Source organism: Muntiacus reevesi, chromosome 2 (genome assembly GCF_963930625.1).
Source record: "Muntiacus reevesi chromosome 2, mMunRee1.1, whole genome shotgun sequence".
NCBI lineage: Eukaryota > Metazoa > Chordata > Mammalia > Artiodactyla > Cervidae > Muntiacus > Muntiacus reevesi.
In genome coordinates this window covers 6,305,925-6,323,976 of record NC_089250.1, presented here as the reverse complement: position 1 = coordinate 6,323,976, position 18,052 = coordinate 6,305,925, and the positions used below count along the sequence as shown (strand labels likewise).

Below are 18,052 nucleotides of genomic sequence, written 5' to 3'. Positions count from 1 at the left end.
AGTTTATTTCTAGGTGGTAGAATTAAGGGTGATTAAAGTTTTCTTTTCACTTGAATGCATTTTCTTAACTTTTATACCAAATATAAGCACTAAGAAAAAGCAACAGACATTACATTTTAAGTGGTGTAAGTCTGGGATAGTTTCTACTGCTTTTGCTGAAGGTGGGAGATGGGGCAGATTGGTGGCTTTGAAAGTGAAGGACCCATATACTTGGGGGAGATGGGAGACAATTCATGGATGATGTGGGAGGGAAGCATAGGACTTCAATTATTTATTAATTTCAATCTCTTAAAAGTATATTTTTATTTTTAATACAATTTAAAATGTTATTGTTTACAGCTATTACAAAATACTGGCTGTATTCCCCATGTTGTATGACACATCCTTGAGTCTACCTTAAACCCAGTAGTTTGTGCCTCCTGCTCATCCCCGCCCCCCCCATATTGCCCCTCCTGCTCCAGTAGTAACCACTAGTTTGTTCTCTATGTCTGTGTCTGTTTCTTTTTTGTTATATTCATTAATTTGCTGTATTTTTTTAGAGTCTACAGATGAGCAATATCATACAGAATTTGTCTTTGACTTATTTTGCTTCTCATAATGCCCTCCACATCCATCCATATTGCTACCAGTGGAAAAATTTCATTCTTTTATGGCTGAATAGTATTCCATTGTGTGTGTGTGTGTGTGTGTGTGTGTGTGTATGTGTATGTGTGTGTATGTGTACACATTACATTTTCTTTATCCATTTGTCTCTTGATGGACCCCTAGGCTGCTTCCATATCTTGGCAATTATAAATTATGCTGCCATGAACATTGGAAGTGTGTGTGTCTTTTTAAATTAGTGGATTTTTTTCCAGATATATGCCTAGGAATGAAATTCCCAGGTCATGTGGCAGTTCTACTTTTATCTTTTGAGAAACCTCTGTACTGTTTTTCATGGTAGCTGCACCAATTTATGTTTCCACCAACAGTGCACAAGGGCTCTCTGCTTTCCATATCCTTGCCAACACCTGTGACTTGCGTTCTTTATGATGACAGCCATTCTGATAGATGTGATGTAGTATCTCAAACTATCTAACTGTTCTTGGTCTCTGTTGTAAAATGTGTATAATATGCTGGTAATGCATAAACCTCAAAATGGATTTATGTTGAGGCTCATTGATCAACTACTTGAAACACACCAGGACTCAAGCAAAGTTGACTTTATGCAGCTTTTGCTGCAGCAGGGAATGCACACTCCTGAGCCATCTTCGTAACATCTGGGAAGAGTCACTTGCCACCTGTGGACTCGTGCATGAAAAGATTCTAAGGAAATAGGGGGCCAGTTCTGGGTAGGATGCTGCCAAGAAGTGAGAGAAAGTCAGTGTTGGTCATATGGAGACTTCTTATTTGGAAGGTGGAAGGATTAAAAGGAGGTTAGAGCTGACCTTGGGCTTCTTGGGTGGCACAGACAGTGAAGAATCTGCCTGCAATGCAGGAGACCTGGGTTTGATCCTTGGGTCAGGAAAATCCCCTGGAGAAGGAAATAGCTACCCATTCCAGTATTCTTGCCAGGAGAATTTGATGTACAGAGGTGCCTGGCGGGCTACGGTCCATGGGGTTGCAAAGAGCTGGACGTGACTGAGCAACTAGCACTACCACTGCTACTACTAAAGCTGACCTCAGTCCTTTACTGAGGATTGCCGCTCATGTTAGAAGAGGTACATTTTAAGCCACTTTGTGTTTGTAAAGTGGCCCCGTTTCTGTGTTCTTTCAAACACGGTCACTGAACTGACTTGTCTAATAATGTGTATTTTTGGCAAGTGTTGTCTATGTTCAGTCACCATCTTAATGCCCTGACTTTTCAAGGGGTCATTTTTTCATATTCTCTTTCATGCTCTTCCATGCATTCCAATGCTCAAAATTTTATATAGATTTGATTATCTCAAAAGTTTAGAGGCGTTTGTCTAGGCGAGAGTTCCATGCCTCTTCCAAACCAGGTAATCTGTAGGAATTAACTCGTGAAGACAATCACAGGGTCTGATATCTACTGAACTGGGTATTCATTGAAGTGCCTCAATGCTGTCTGGGTCAGAAATAAGATGCAAACCCACCCAGGCTACCCATCCCTTCTGCTGTCTCTAGAGCTTGCGTCTGGGCACCTCAACCTCTCCCCACACCTGCAATGTTCCGCTCATAACTCCCTTCTTCTATCAATGTGTAAACATGCTCAAGTCTCCCTCCACTTTCAAAAGCTTTTTCTAAACTGGGTTTTATTGCCTTTACAAACTTCTCGAAAATCTTGTCTACCCTTTCTTACCATCATTCATTACACTTAGAAGAAATGATTTGTTAAAATTAATATACTGGGAATATGCATTCATTTTAGAGAAACTGGACAATGTAGAACAGAAATAGCAAAGTCCTCCCATCATCTCAAAACATAGGGTTAGCTCAATTGTTAATATGTCATCTAATGAATCGTTACTGTGTTTTGTTACTGCTGTTGTTGAGTCGCTAAGTCACATCTGACTCTGTGAACCTGTGGACTGCAGCACGCCGGGCTCCTCTGTCCTTCACTATCTCCTGGAGTTTGCTCAAATTCATGTTCATTGAGTCAGGGATGCTATCTAATCATTTCTTTCTGTGTTGCCTCCTTCTCCTTCAATCTTTCCCAGCATCACATACTATGTTCTATACATTGGTTTGAGTCCTAAAGATATAATGGTGAAGCAGAAAGATACGGATCCATGTGTGTATGTGTATGTGTGTGGTTGCACACGTGTGCTATTTGAACTCAAAGTATCATCTTCATTTTTAATTCTTTGTATTCTTATTTCTGTTCCCTTCACTCCCCTAAAATGCTCTGCTCTGAGCAACAGCAAGCTCCTGGTAACTGCTAAGCTAATGATTTCTTCTCCCCTCTTACAGCATTTGGATGTTCTGCTGATTCTCCCCCAACTTGAAGCTTTTGCCTTTTTAGTGTTGGGCAGTACACCAGCTCGTGACTTTTTGGATTGCACTAGCTCCATTTGAGCCCATGTCTTCATCTGTGATTCCTGTATCCACCCACAGATGCAGGCACTTCTGGAGTCTGCCCTTGGCCCATGTAGTTATATTTGGACAACTCTTTCTTCTACCACTGACGTTAGTGATCTCCCCTTGATGTGAAGTGAAAGTCACTAAGTCATGTCCAACTCTTTGCGACCCATGGACCGTAGCCCACCAGGCTCCTCTGTCCATGGAATTCTCCAGGCCAGAATACTGGAGTGGGTAGCCTTTCCTTTCTCCAGGGGATCTTTCCGACCCAGGGATCTCCCACATTGCACGCAGACTCTTTACCAACCGAGCCACCTGGGAAGCCCTGATCTCCCCTTAGTTCCTCAAATTCCTCAAAACTCCAGTCTTGCATGTTCTCCTAAGCTCTAGAATTGGCTTTTCCTTTTTAAAAATTTCATTAAAGTATAGTTGATTTACAATGTTGTATTAATTTTCTCTACACAGCAGAGTGATTCAGTTATACATATACATATTGTTTTTCACATTCTCTTCCATTATGGTTTGTCACAGGATATTGAATTTAGTTCCCTGTGCTATACAGTAGGACCTCACTATTTATCCATCCTATGTATAATAGTTGAACTTTTCCACCGATGGCTCATAGACATGTAATCCCTACATGTCTACAACTGAGCTCATTTGATTCCCCTAGTCCTGCTGATGATTTGCTATTCTTTGCCACATACCTTATTTCCTAGTAACTTAGCTCTGCTGTTCTTCATTCACTAGAGGGCTAGAGACCTCGTATTATCCTTGATTCCCTGGCCCACATGTGTCCTGCATCCAAATATTTGCCAAGTCTTGGCAGATCCATGCGTGCACAATGTCCATTCCTAGATTCGTTTCTTTTGCTCCCATTGCCCTTGACCTCATCATCTCTTATTTTGCTCAAATAGCTCCATACATGTGCTGACTCGCTGTACCTCCACACTCCTGCGGTTGTCTTTATTAGATTGTCATCTAGAATGTCTGTCCTGTGGTTGTCATTCTTTATTAAATGAATTTATTCTCTCTGGTTTTATTATGAGGTGCCTGTTTACAGTATGTCCTCTTAGACTTTTTGCCCCAGAGTTTTGCAGAGAGCAGACACCTGATAGTGTTTGCTAAACTGCATTGATTTTTATGAGACAGTTTCATCAACCCCAAACTGACTGACCTGGCTTGGATCTGTGATATTATTCATTCATACAGAGGTTGAAATTTAAGGACAGTAAAATGGTAAAATGGTTTTGAAATCCTTTGCACCTCAGGTAGGATGAGCTTTTACAATAGGTCTGTCTTTGCTGATGGCTTTCCAAATGTGGCTTATTTGGGTCCTATTTTCTTGTGATGGACATAGTGGCTATGACCAGTGCCAGGATGCAGGCAATTGCTTCTGAAATAGCACAAGAAATCAGCATCAGCACTTAGGAAGAAGCCAAGAGCAGGAGGTCTGGCTTCAGTCAGTCTTTGCTGTGAAACCAAAACAGCGACTTGACTCAAGTCTTCACTGAGTTGATTTTCTTTTCTGTCTGCTGAGTTGATCACACTGTTGTGCATTGCTGGGACCAACCCCTCCACCTTTTTTTAAAGTAGTGAGTGTTACTAGCGTTGTTTTCTTACACCACCCAAGAGAAATCTAGGGAAACCCAAGCAAGCTCTGTAAAAGAAGGCGCCCACACTCCGAGGCCCCCGTCCCGCTGCCGCTCCTGGGCTGGGGGCACTCACCGTGTCCAGCATCTCCCGGGTGTGTGCTGCTGAAACACAGAACCGAGCCCGCGCTTCTGCAAGAGGCGTAGCTGGAAATCCAACGACCACCACACCGATTTTTCTCTTTAATAGGTGCCTTGCAAAAGCCCTAAGGGAAAGATTAAGAAGGAGGTTAAGTGAGAGATGACGAAATTCTACTGCAAAAAAAGGAATGTGGCTAATGACTTTGTTTTTAAAAAATAAGTAGAGGATAACTGAAGTAATGAAACTTCCGTCAAATACAGTTGACCAGGAAATGTGGCAGCCAGTCACTTGCCGGCACCTATAACTGTGTGTGTATATTGTGGGACATGGCCCATTCATTACACAACTGTGTGTTCAGTCTTTGACATTGAGCAGAAAATGCGGATGGACATGGACATGCCCGTGACCCTGGTTGAACAAATTTGCATATATGTAAACTTTTTGTCTGTAGAGTTCCTAAGGAATAAAAGCCCTAACACACTTGTAGGACAAGAATAGGCACACAGACTTCGAGCAGGGACTTGTGGGCACAGAGGGAAAGGAGAGGGTGTGATGAAGTGAGAGAGTAGCGTTGACATATATACACTACTTTGTGTAAGATGGACAGCTAGTGGGAAGCTGCTGCATACACAAGGAGCTCAGTCCTGCTCCGTGATGACTCAGAGCGGTGGGATTGGTGGGGGTGAGGTGGGAGGGGGGCTCAGGAGGAAGGGGATGTATGTATACATGTGACTGATTCATGTTGTCGTACACGGAAACGAACACGACATTGTAAAGAAATTATACTCCAATAAAAAGAACCGCAACACAATGCAACTACATAAAGAAGCAATTTGTTAGATGAAAACCTATATGCTTTAAATACTTAATACAGTACCAATAATACAGTGTGGAGATTTCAGACGCCTCTACTTCGTGACTGTAATTTCAAATCAGGATCAGAGGGTCTACGGGAGACAACCCCAAGCCACGTCCTCTCTCCAGAGACAAGGATTTTATTTTCCATCAAGTCAAAGATAGGAAATAGCAAGGGCCTTCTCACGTTTTATGTGTGCCTTCAGGGATAATAAACCCATTGGCTGGACTAAGGAGGGGATGGGGAGGGGGGTGGGAGGGAAAGAAGTGTACACTCATAGAGTCCTTCTCTAGAAGGAGCCTAGAGGCGTAGGTCATAGAACTACAAAGCCCTTTGATACAGAGTAAAACCTTTTAAAGCTATGATTCCTTCCCCTTAACCACTTCTAGCATCTTTTTATTTCAGAGCTAATCTCAGTAACGATTCTAGAATACTGAGCTCTCAAAGTCTGGAAGTTTCTCGCACTGAGATCCAACCTCAGACACAGGCTTATGCGTCCAAGTGAGTGAGTATTTCCCTGTCTGTGCTCATCACTCCCCATAGGAATCCTTCCTCCCCGAGAAGCTCTGCCCGCAAGTGGGGTAAATATTTCAGATCTTCTAAGCATTAAGAGGTGGTTGTTGCTGTTTAGTCGCTAAGCCATGTCCGACTCTGTGACCCCAGCCTGCCAGGTTCCTCTGTCCAGGGATTTTCCAGGCAAGAATACTGGAGTGGGTTGCCATTTCCTTCTCCTTTGCAGGTGTCTTATTTTAGGCTAGAAGCTGACAGCACCTCAGAAGCCCTGAGCTTCAGGAAGAATCCTCGATGCAGCCACGGAGAGGAAGGGTGTGGGGTCCCTCCTTCTCCTCCTGTTCAGCTGATGGCTCTTTGGTTTCCTCACGCAGAAGGCGAGTTATCAAAGGAAGCGGTGGAGATTGCAGGGACCACCAAACACAGCCTCTCTGGCCCCCTGGCTCGGGCAAGGCGAGATTCAGCCTTTGATTTGGAAAGGTTGCAAGGAGATGGAGCTTTCTAACTGAGGAAGCTTGAAAACCGGCCATTCTTTTTCTTTCTTGATCACCCTATGGAAGGCTGCCCACGGAACTGCACAGGATGAGAGCTTGTAATTGTCTGAGAAACAAGTCAAGTGCTTTTATTGCTAGAGTACAAACCAGCTGACCCATGATTTCTGGCCGGCTTTTGGGGCTCCCCAAAGACCATTTTCACTGTCTGCACTTTTCTCTTTGTACCAGAGGAAGTGAGTTTTGCCAAAGAATGTAGAGTGAAATATATGACTGTTGATTCATTAGGTTAATCTGAGGCCTCCCTGGAGCACGTCTAAATTTAAAGCTTACAACTTACACAACCAAAGCTAGCCTCCTTGAGTTAATGTATATGGTTGTTCTGAACGTTCAGCATAATGAGCCTCTGGGTCTGTACTCCCCAAATCAAATTAGAGCTGGCATAGCCTGAAAGAAACTAAACTACTTGAATAAGAAGAAGAATAAAACGTTAGGCCTGCACTGCTCACAGCATCACTGCATTTTCTGCACCACCATCCTTCAAGCATATGGCGAGACTTGGGGCTGGAAAATGTCAGTCCTCTACCGAATAGGAAATACAATTCTTCTGATGCTTTAAGTGAATTTTTATCAGTGAAATCACATTCTACTCTACTACATAGAAGAGTCCAGTGGTAGAGTTGCAGTAAGACTTTATTCAAAAGGATACCTGGCTAGAGATCATATTTCTATTCTGCAGTGGGGGGAAATGTGGAGAAATCGCAGTTCTTTAATAAAATCAAATGTTTTCAAATGAGCAAATGGAAAAAGTGTTCAGACACTGGCTGAGACAACTAACTACCTGTTTCAAAAGCTTTTCTGCTTATAAACTTTCCACTGAAGGAATATCAGAGAAGAAAACAAGACCAGGGAATGGCTCCTCCTGCCAAAAGTAAATAATGTTACCTTCTGGAACTAACCTGTTCTAAGTTTCCTTAATAACAGAAATAATTAGATTTTTTTTTGGTACTAATTGTACAGTCCCCATTGTACTAATCCATGCCCTTTTGATTCACTGATGATGACATTAAAGAGGGTTAAATTATACTCGGCATTGCTTTAAAGAGATGTGTATTTCCTCCTGTGGACTAAAGCTTGAGAGGCTGTGCAGTGCATTGAAAAGAGCCCTGGTTTAGGAGGCAAATGGAACCGAACTCTGGGCTCTAGTACCTACAATAGAAGTGATACTGAGGGCTTCTCTTGTGGCTCAGCTGGTAAAGAATCTGTCTGCAATGCAGAAGTGATACTGAGAAAATAGTTTTGACTTTTGTGCATCTAGGTATCTTCATTTGTAAACCTGAGTGAGGCATTCCACCTTCAATGGCTGAACATTGGGTTTAAGAGCTTTCCTTAGCATAAAATTAACATTCAACAATATTAGCTCCTCCTTAAAACTATCTTACATGGGAAGGTACTAGATCATTTAACCTATCATCCAAGGTCCAGTTGATGCAGGGCATAGCAAGATCTTTTCCTGGAAGTTTTATTTTTATTAAAGGATAATAATTATTTTACTTTATCCTGTATAAAATAAAGATTTTAAAAAATATTGCAATTATTTTAAAGTAATTATTTTAAAAAGACATGCAACCACAATGACTCAATCTTACACTCTGTTGAAACTAGTAATAATAATCATTGTAGATGTAGTAGTAGAAGTAGTTGTAATAATGGTGTCTACCACTGACTGAGTGCTTATTCAGTCGCTATACGAAATGCTTCATGTGCACTATTAATACTATTCAAAATAATAGCCAACGTTGAGTAGACCCTGTGTAAGAGGTGACGATGCCGATAGACTTCATCTTGTTTAATCTTCCAATGATATTAGGAAATAGATCCTATTCAATCCCATTTTCTCTCTTTTTTAAAATTTATGTTTAATGGGAAGATAATTGTCTTATGATGCCGTTTGGTTTCCGCTGTACGGCCTGAATCGGCCACAATGACACACGCGTCCCCGTCCTCCTGAGCCTCCCTCCCCCTTCCTGTCCTCGGAGCGCCGACTGAGCTTCCTGAGTTACACGCAGCTTCCCACTAGCTGTCTGCTTTACACACGCTAGTGTACACATGTCGGTGCTGCTCTCTCACTTCGTCCCACTCTCTCCTCTCCCTCCATTGTCACAGACTTTATTCTTGCCCTGCAAATAGGTTCATCAGTACCATTTTTCTACATTCCATATACATGTGTTAATATATGATGTTTGTTTTCTTTATGACTTATTTCACACTGTATAATAGACACTAGGTTCATCCATCTCACTTCAACTGATTCAAATTCGTTCTTTTTATTGGTTGAATAATATTCCACTGGGCTTCCCTGGTGGCTCAGACGGTAAAGAATCTGCTTGCAATATGGGAGACGTGGGTTTGATCCCTGGGTTGGGAAGATCCCCTGGTGGATGGCAGGGCAACCCACTCCAGTATTCTTGCCTGGAGAATCCCTGTGAGCAGAGGAGCCTGGCAGGTTACAGTCCATGGGATTGTAAAGGGTCAGACATGACTGAGTGACTTAGCACAATATTCCGCTGAATATATGTACTATAACTTCTGTATCTGTTCACCTGTCAATGGACATCTAGGTTGCTTCCATGTTCTGGCTATTGTAAACAGTGCTGCAAAGAACATTGGGGTACATGCATCTTTTTGAATTATGATCTTCTCAGGGTATGAAGATGCTCAATGTTGCTCATCATTAGAGAAATGCAAATCAAAATTACAATGAAGTATCACCTCACACTGGTCAGAATGCCTATCATTAAAAAACCTATAAACAATAAACACTGGCCAGGGTATGAGGAAAAGGGAACCCTCTTGCACTGCTGGTTGGAATGTAAATTGATACAACCACTATAGAGAACAGTATGGAAATTCCTTAAAAAGCTAGGAATAAAACTACCATATGACCCAGCAATTCCACTGCTGGCCAATATACCCTGATATATCTCATTTTCAATATGAGAAACATAGGGCTTCAGAAGTTTGGTTTAATGAGGAAGAGACAGAATGAAAATTATTTTTCATTCCAAACATCTCATTACACTCTCGAACATAACTTTTCCAGGAAACTCCTTCTGAGTTTTATTTTCGTTTTTCACATTAGCTTTGTCAAGTCAGGACTCCTGTCATATAAAGGAGGAGAGGAACTCTCTCTCATTCTGTCGCCATGCACTTAAGGGCATTTGTTTTTGTCTGTCATGGACTCTTCTCATTAGATGGACTCAATTTCCCATCCAGTTGAGGTTCCAATTCCAGCCTCTATCATCAAATATCAAGCACGCTCCCTAACACCACCCTCAAGTATTGTGTACTTGACACATTCCAAAGTAAAGCAGGCTTACTTTTGGTGTCCTCATTGAGCGAATCATAAAGTATTAGATAAACATGGGCTAAGCGTGGAGTCAGAATACACCACTTCCCCAACCACTCTGAGTAAATGTGGATTTTCTTCTGTGCCGTCCAAGATCAGATGGTAGAGGGCTTTGGGGTATCTGCCACTTGGAATCACCGTTGTCTCCCCTCCCTGCCATTAGCACAGAGCAGTGTCCTGTGACATTCCCGAAGCACACTGTCTTCTGGGCCGCTCCAAGCGCTGATTTCCTGACCCAGATCCACAAAAAAAGGGCTCAGTGGTGGACAACTGTGGTGCACGAGGCAACTCATGTGTGTGTCATTTGGCCCTGGTGACATGACGCGAGAGTGGACATCAAAGAAAGCATCTTTTAGGAAAGTTTAACTCAGTCCTAACCATCATGAGTTTTCAACAAATAGCTCCAGAATTTCTTTTCTATACTACTCTAATAGTCTGCCAATCAACCTAGACTGTCAGAGAATCAAACAGAAAGTTCCAACAATACGGTTGTGTTAAAGGAGCGTCAGGACCTCCAGAATCTGGTGAACATCTGTTGATAATCACTTTCTCCCATGTGGTGGGTCAGACACACACATATTTTATACTTAGAAAAGATTTTAATTAATTTCTTTTTAATCATAGAGTTCATTCATGCCTAGCAGATTGGAGAATGACTCCTGGAAAAACTCATGAACACCACCCTGAGAAAACGTCATTTTTTTTTTCTCTTTGTGCATTTGTTACTAATGCTCATCTTCAGAGTCACAATCAGTGGAAAACAACCTGAAGTCAGCTTACAGGAGAGGTATTAAGATTTGACCAGGATGGGGAATACGTGTAACTCTATGGCTGATTCATATCAATGTATGACAAAACCCACTGAAAAATAAAAAAAAATAAAAAAAAAAGATTTGGTATTGGGAGCAAGAGCTTTGGAGCAAGAGCCTAAGCTTGGGTTTGCCTGTTGGTTTTCCTAGCTTGATCTTGACTTTGGAAAGCTACTTAGCTGCTCTTAGCCTCAGTTTCTCTGCACATGAGGCTGCCTTCTTTGGAGGGTGGCTGTGACAGTTCAACGGGAGAAAGCACAGGGCCTGGTCATGTTGCTTTTGAATGTTGGGAGAGATGGCCTTTTGAGGTTCTCCCTGAGAAAGATCTTGGGGCAAGAGGAAGCGCAAGACCCCTGTTCATTTACAGCTGAGGCCTCAGGCAGCAAGTGGTTTCTCCCAATTCACAGAGTGTGGGAACGGTGGGCCACAGCACCTGGCTCCCTCCCCACAGGACCTTGTGACTTCTGAGAACCTGGACAAGTGATTTTGAGCTCAGCATCTTGCTCCAGATGCAAGGAACACCTGCGGTGAAAGACTCCCTGGTGTCGGAGCGCCATCTCCAACAGATCACCCTGGGGCTGAGGTGTTCGGGTGGGCTTCCGCTGGATACTCACGCTACTTTCGCAGGCATGTAAAGGAGCAGCGGGACCACGGGAGACTCTTCATTGCCGTAGACGATGAATCCCATTTTGCTTAGTCTCTGTCTGAAGTATCTTGTATTTTTTGCCAGTTGCTGTATTCTCTGCACCCCTGAAAGGAAATAGGCATGAAATCCATCAGTTCCCACCTGGAGGAGGGAAGCAGATGTCAGACTGTCTTGGCAAGGGCTGTTAAGTCTTTCTGCGGGCCTGCAGTAAGGGCTGGAGGAGGGTCAGAGCAGGGTGGGCAAAGACCTCCTGGTGGGCAGGTGTGGGCACTGATGCCCGGGACCTGCCCTGCGCCTGGAAGACAGGGTCTGGGGGGTCAGTGCTGCTGGCTACTGCTGCCAACTACAGTCAGGCTGGGCTGCAGGGCAGCAGGGGAGCAGGAAGGGTGTCTCGGCAGAACAAAGGACGTGAACTACTATTTACTAGATACCCACAGTGTGCGGAATCTGCTAAGTACTGTAGACACATTAGATCAGGCGAAGGGAATGTGACAAGAAACGGAACACCAACCAAGAAGGAGATTGTTGCAAACCTCAACTGTCCCTCTTCTTTTCTGTTATTACTCTTCGTCCCTTCCCCCATCCTCGCTCTCTAGGAAGATTCCTCCCCAGCTCTGCCAGTCCTCAGAGAGCAGACCGCGATGGAGAAAACACCTGGTTTGTTGTACTTTCTGCTGACCTGTCCCCATGCTGGCAACAGCCCATGGATGGAGGGCATGCTCGGCCCAAGGGCAGTTCATTTGGGTGCTGCCCAGGGGGCCGTGAGTTGGTCTCTCACGAGAAGTTTGCCAAAGAGATAATACATATGAATTAATCCAGTAAGACTGTCTTGCTAGCACATGAATATAAAAAATTTAGAGAGAATCAACAATTGGATGAAAAACAAAAAATGATGGGAATTGAGAGAAAAGTGTATTACTGGAATTATGAGACAGAGGAAATCATTGGTCAGTAGAAACTAGGGTAGCCTCGAAGTAGAGAAGTGGGCAGTGCAAGCTCAGTCAGGAGCAATGAGAGAAAAGTGATAGAAACAGTCTCCCGAGGGAGACAGGCATGACTCAAATAATCACAAATGAATGTAAAGCTGCAACTCTGATGAGGGTGGTGACGAATGCCATGTGGTGTTTGAGAGTCCACAGTGGAGAGTTTAGACCAAGTCTGAGGAAAGCAACGCGTGATGAGTGAGCTGAGATCTGAAAGATAGACAAAGGTTACCAAAATAAAGAGGAGGGGATTCCTCGTTCAGGACACAGATGCAATGCTCCTATTGTTCGTAGAAAAAACAGAATGGTTGAGAACCAGCAAGGTGTGGTTGAGGGCAGGGCAAGACCGAGGAACAGTGAGTAGATTGCAAAACCGGAAGTGCAGGGATTAGAGCATCCAGCATTGAGTGCTTGGGAAGAGGAGCTTAGAAGGGAGAAAAAAGCAGGAGCAATCGGGGAGGGAAAAGAAGTCAGGAGAACTGGCGTTCATTGGCATTATTAATACGGTGCTCATGGATAGCTTTTGCTTTGAGGGTTCCTAGCTGGGACTTAGTTTTAAACAAACAGTTAGTTGCAGGTATAGTTTACTTTCATTCGTATGGGCGTTTAGTTTCCTACCCACCTTCTTGAAACAATAAGCTCTCTCCCCTAAAATTTCAGATTTGCAACATGAATCCAAGAAAGGGACTTGGAGAGGTGTAGAACCATTTGCATACATTTTGTTGCCTAGACATAGCCTCTTCTGTGGTTAAAAAAAAAAAAGAATTGTTTTGTAATATGCTGAAGTGTCTTCTGGTACAGAGAGGAAGCTACTTGAAGGACAGAACTAGAAGTGAAGAAGAAAAATATTGTCATTACTTTAAAAAAATTTATTCATTCCCTACACTGAAACAGTGTGGGCTTAGGAAGAGGAGGACATAGGAGCAGGGGTATTGTGGGTCAGAAAAGAGGGGCTGGAATATGACTTGCTTAAAGAAGGTGATTCAGATACAAATGAACTTATTTACAAAACAGAAACAGACCTGAGAAAAACAGACTTATGTTTACTAAAGGGGAAACATCAGGGGAATAAATCAAGAGTTTGGGATGAATGTGCACATGTGACTATACACAGCATGGATAACCAACGAGGATCTACTATACATTAATAGCACAGGGAACGTCGCTCAATGTCCTGTGATGACCTATGAGAAACGAATCTAAAAGCAAATGTATACATGTACATATATACCTGAATCAATTTGCTGCACACCTAAAACTAACACAGCATTGTAAATCCACTATATGCCAATAAAATAAAAAAGAAAAATAAGAAGGTGTTTCAAATGAAGGCACAGATATACATCCCAGTCTTCAAAATTTATTCCATATGGCTTGTCCCCTTGTGCGTTCAGCTCTTCTGTTGATTGTTAGCTGTACAATGAATAGATGAGTTCATCAGGCTGGGTCTGATACTTCCTAAATGATCCCCCTCTAGGACTAGAAGGATTTCCTGGTCTGGAAGTACCTGAATGACTTAAATTACTTTTCCCAATGGCATTATCTTTGCACTTGCCCATAATGACTCATCCATCATTGGGCTGACCCTCTACTTAATCGGCCCCGTCTGTCCTTCTCTGCCTTGATTAACCCAAGTAACTGGATCACCAGCTAATGTCATCACTTTCTGGCTTCTAGATCCTTTGGAGAGTTCACCAGATGGATCAAAATATTGATCACAGGGGCAGCTGACTCTTAAGAACTGGATGTTTTATTCTTGCCCTGTCTTTTCCCTCTTTGAACCAGGTAGCACAGCATGGCAGGCAAACCATTATGACATATTTTGTAGACACCACTTTTTTCACATAGGGCTCCTATAGATGCCTTGACGTCTTTTGAGCTGGCCAAGATACAGCTCCTTCCAATTACTCTATTGCTTACTTCTGAAAATTGGAAACATTCTCCTAGTGTTGGAGGGCCTGGAGGCAGAGAGAAATCTGTACATATAAAATGCTACTCATCTACAGGATGTGGGTGATTTGATTAATTATGCTGTACTTTGAGCTTCTTGTTTGAAAAGCACTTCGTCAAAGTAGAAGAAATGTTTGCACTTGTCGTTTCGTACAGGGGTGGGCATGCCAGGATGACATGAAGACGGGGCATGGTAGTGACCTTCCCTTCATAACACGTAAGGTCCCTAGTTAAATACTTTCTGGTTCTTCTTCACCCTGTTACAGAGAAGACGGGGAGGCCTCACCCAGATAAGTGAGGGGTCAACTCTCTTATGTAGAGTGCTGGGGAGCTCATGCAATTGTGTTATTTTGGTGTATTCTTGGTTCTCTGGAAAAGGAATAAGCTCTGGACTTAAATGGACTAGGAAACTCCAACCTCCATGTGGACAACTTACAGCTTTAAAACCTCAGTTTTACCTGGAAATAAACTTATTTCACAGGAAGACTTGGAGCAATAAAGGGGTTAGTGCAGGAACATGCTTAGTACTGTGTCTGGGAAATAGATATTTACAAGGTTAGTTACATTTTTTCCATTAGCAGCAGTTCTCAGCAGCCTCAGTGGCACCTCAGAGCATCTAGAGAGCTTGGCAAAGTCCCATGCCCAGACTACACCCCAGACCAATGAAATCAGCATCTCTGGGAATGAGACCAAGCTGAGTGCTGGCTTTCACCAGGTGCAGTCAAGGAAACTCAGTGCCTCAGAAACAATGGCCATCACCAGTTCAGCCCCATGGCCATGGGTGGCTGTGTTTGGCTGTGTCTTGGCTGAGTCAAGCTCCTTGGTTGGCCATGGAAAGTAAAAAGATGGGCATATGTCCTTGCCTCTTGTTTGGCAAGATGACATCCCAGCAGTAATTGAACACCCGGAGTCTCCAGTGGTACATTTGGGGGGTGACTTGCTCCCTGGACAGTTATCAGCTCCAAAAGGCTCACTCGACTGGAGATCAACCCCACTGTCAACCTCGCCGCTCCCATGAGGCTGGATAAGGTCAGGGATGGACCCAAGCGGGCAGATGACCTGTAGGGTGCCATTCGGCCCACTTGGATTTCTAGCTCTGCCGGCTTGAGGGATGGACTGGGTTTAACCTTCTCTCCAATGCTGTTAAAACAAAAACAGCTGGGGCCGGGGAAGGAAAACAAATAAAACCCTAAGCGTCCCACTACAAAGCCATGCAGTCCCCTAATAAAAACAATCATCAGTGGTGTTTCCAAAAATATGCTTGGGACAACTCAATCTTCAGAGGGCCAGAAGGCACCATGGACAGAGGACACACCCAGAATGACCTGTCAGAAGCTAAAGAAGGAAAATTTCTTCTCTGTTGAACCTTCAGCTGACAAGAAAGAGAAAGGCATTTTCCCTCTGTAAGGCTCCGGCACGTTTGCCAGCCAACACCACTGACAGTCTCTATTTTCTGCAGACTTTTCGAGCTTACTGTCTAACAGAGGAAATGTGCATAGACCCAGATGCCGTGGGGGGTAGGGGGTGACTCATTTTATCATGCCCCAGGTTGAAAAGGGCACATACAGAAATACACATGGCGCTCCTCTCACCAGCGCAGAATACAGACTGGGAGACCTCAAACCTGCTTCTTGGCAGCCGTGCTGGGGAAGCGTGGTTCTTTCCTTTAGAGGTGGGTAGAATCTTCCCTTAAAACCCGTCTCACAGTTTAAGAAGTTGATCTTTCTCAACAACCAAATCGATCCTCTGGAGTGCCTGCAGGGGTCTCAGAAGGTCTCCCCTGCCCCTCCGCCCCCATCCCAACCCTCCACGGCCTCCCCCTTCCTTCCATTTATTAGTCTGATGCTCACACTAGGCTTCTCCTCCAGGCGCAGAGAGGGGCGGGGGCGGGGGTGCTGGGGAGAGACCTTGGAGTAAAATTTCAACGTGGCAGCAGGAACCCAATGTCTGTTATTTTAAGCTCTGGACACCAGACAGGACATTTTGTTTCCAACACACTCTGGGGCAGGGAGATCTCAGGAAAGATCAAGAGGCTACAGAGCAGCAAGAATCATAAGAATCACATTAGCAGTGACAAGCTTCCCAGTGGGATGGCGAAAACAGGGTTTGGAGTGGTTTGCGGAAAGGAACACACATTTTTATCAGGTGCTGAAGCGCTCCCTTTTGATGTCCAGATTCCAAGGTTACGGCGTGTTTTATGCTCACATGCACATGTGCCAAGCACTGCCCAGGCCTCTCTGTGCCCCTGTTGATGCACCAGGAGCAGGACTAGGCAGGCTGGACAGTTTCATTTCCGTGCCTCGACCTTGCCACTCGCAGCTCAAAGACACCGTCAGGGGCTTACTCCACAAGGAGAGGTAAGAATAGGCATCCCTTGTGCAGCTACTATGAGCCAGGAGCTGTGTTTTTGGGTCCCCTTCACAGACGAGGAGACTGAGGCTGGGAGATGGCTTTTGCGTTACCCAGTGGACCTGGACATTGGTGGTGCCATTGAGTTTATCAGAGGCTGCTCTTTGAAGAAGCTGCTAAACTCACTCCCGATGAGGTGTGAGTCCCATGATTCATGGGTTCATACACTTCACAAATGAAAAGCCTTCACTATGTACCAGGGAAGGGCCAGCTGCTAATATGGAGGAGAAGATAAAAAATTCTAGAGCTGTATAATAATCTACCAGTTAGCCAAGAAATAATCTACCACTTAGGCTTCCGAGGTGTTGCTAGTGGTAAAGAACCCACCTGTCAGTGCAGGAGACATAAAAGACACAGGTTTGATCCCTGGGTCGGGAAGACATCCTAGAGGAGGGCATTCCTCTCCACCCACCCCAGTATTCTTGCCTGGAGAATCCTATGGACAGAGGAGCCTGGTGGGCTATAGTCCATGGGGTCACAAAGAGTTAGACCTGACTGCAGCAACTTAGCAGGTGCACACAGTCTACCAGTAGACTGGGCAGATATCAGATAACAGACACAGGAGAAGGGCTGTAAGACAAACAGAGGCAGAGTCGGCAGGATCGCCACATAGCAGTGCTTCTTGAATCCATACAGAGTAAGTGGTATGATTTAATTTTAATTTGCATTTAAATAGAGAGCAGTTTCTTAGAAAGTTACTAACAATGGGGAATGAGGGTAATTTGGGAGGCTGGAGTCTTCTGGGAACCTTGCGAATTGGTAATTCTTAAATAGGGGAACACACCAGAGTCTTCAGGGAATCTCTTGTTTTCTAGGATACTCATGGGTAAGTCCCCACCTGCAGAGATTCTGCTCCTGCAGGACTGGTGTGAACCTTCTTGAAAACCTTCCCCTGCGTGACTGTGATGTGTACGCTAGTTCAAAACCAGCCCTTGTAGTCATAAACTATTGTTGCTGTTGATTCTATGAAGACTCAAGGGTGATTCTAATTGAAGATTCTGGAGAGCAATTTTGTCTCCGAGCATTTTTGCATTTTTCTGCTTCATCCACAGACCCGTATGTCAACTTCCAGCCACCCTTTTCTTTTTGCTCTGAAGATGAGCATTCACTCATGCCTGAGCATTAACTTACTGATCTGTTTAATGGGGATGAGGACAATCTATTTCCTAGGACTTTGGGGAGAATGCTACTCAGTACTTTTCAGTGTGGGTGGCTGTTGCATGGCAGGATTAAAAGA

General features: G+C 44.0%; 1 protein-coding gene across 2 annotated transcripts in view; it reads right to left on the bottom strand.

Annotated features, from left to right (window-relative positions):
- The window catches only part of SPTLC3 (serine palmitoyltransferase long chain base subunit 3), a 160,578-nt gene that overhangs the window by 8,056 nt on the left and 134,470 nt on the right, over positions 1-18,052 (bottom strand). For both annotated transcript variants that reach the window (XM_065920874.1, XM_065920873.1), the window contains exons 10-11: positions 11,442-11,577; positions 4,747-4,876 (exon numbers count right to left, since the gene is read on the bottom strand). In XM_065920874.1, coding sequence (XP_065776946.1) covers positions 4,747-4,876; positions 11,442-11,577 — 266 coding nt within the window. The remainder of the gene's footprint in view (positions 1-4,746; positions 4,877-11,441; positions 11,578-18,052) is intronic.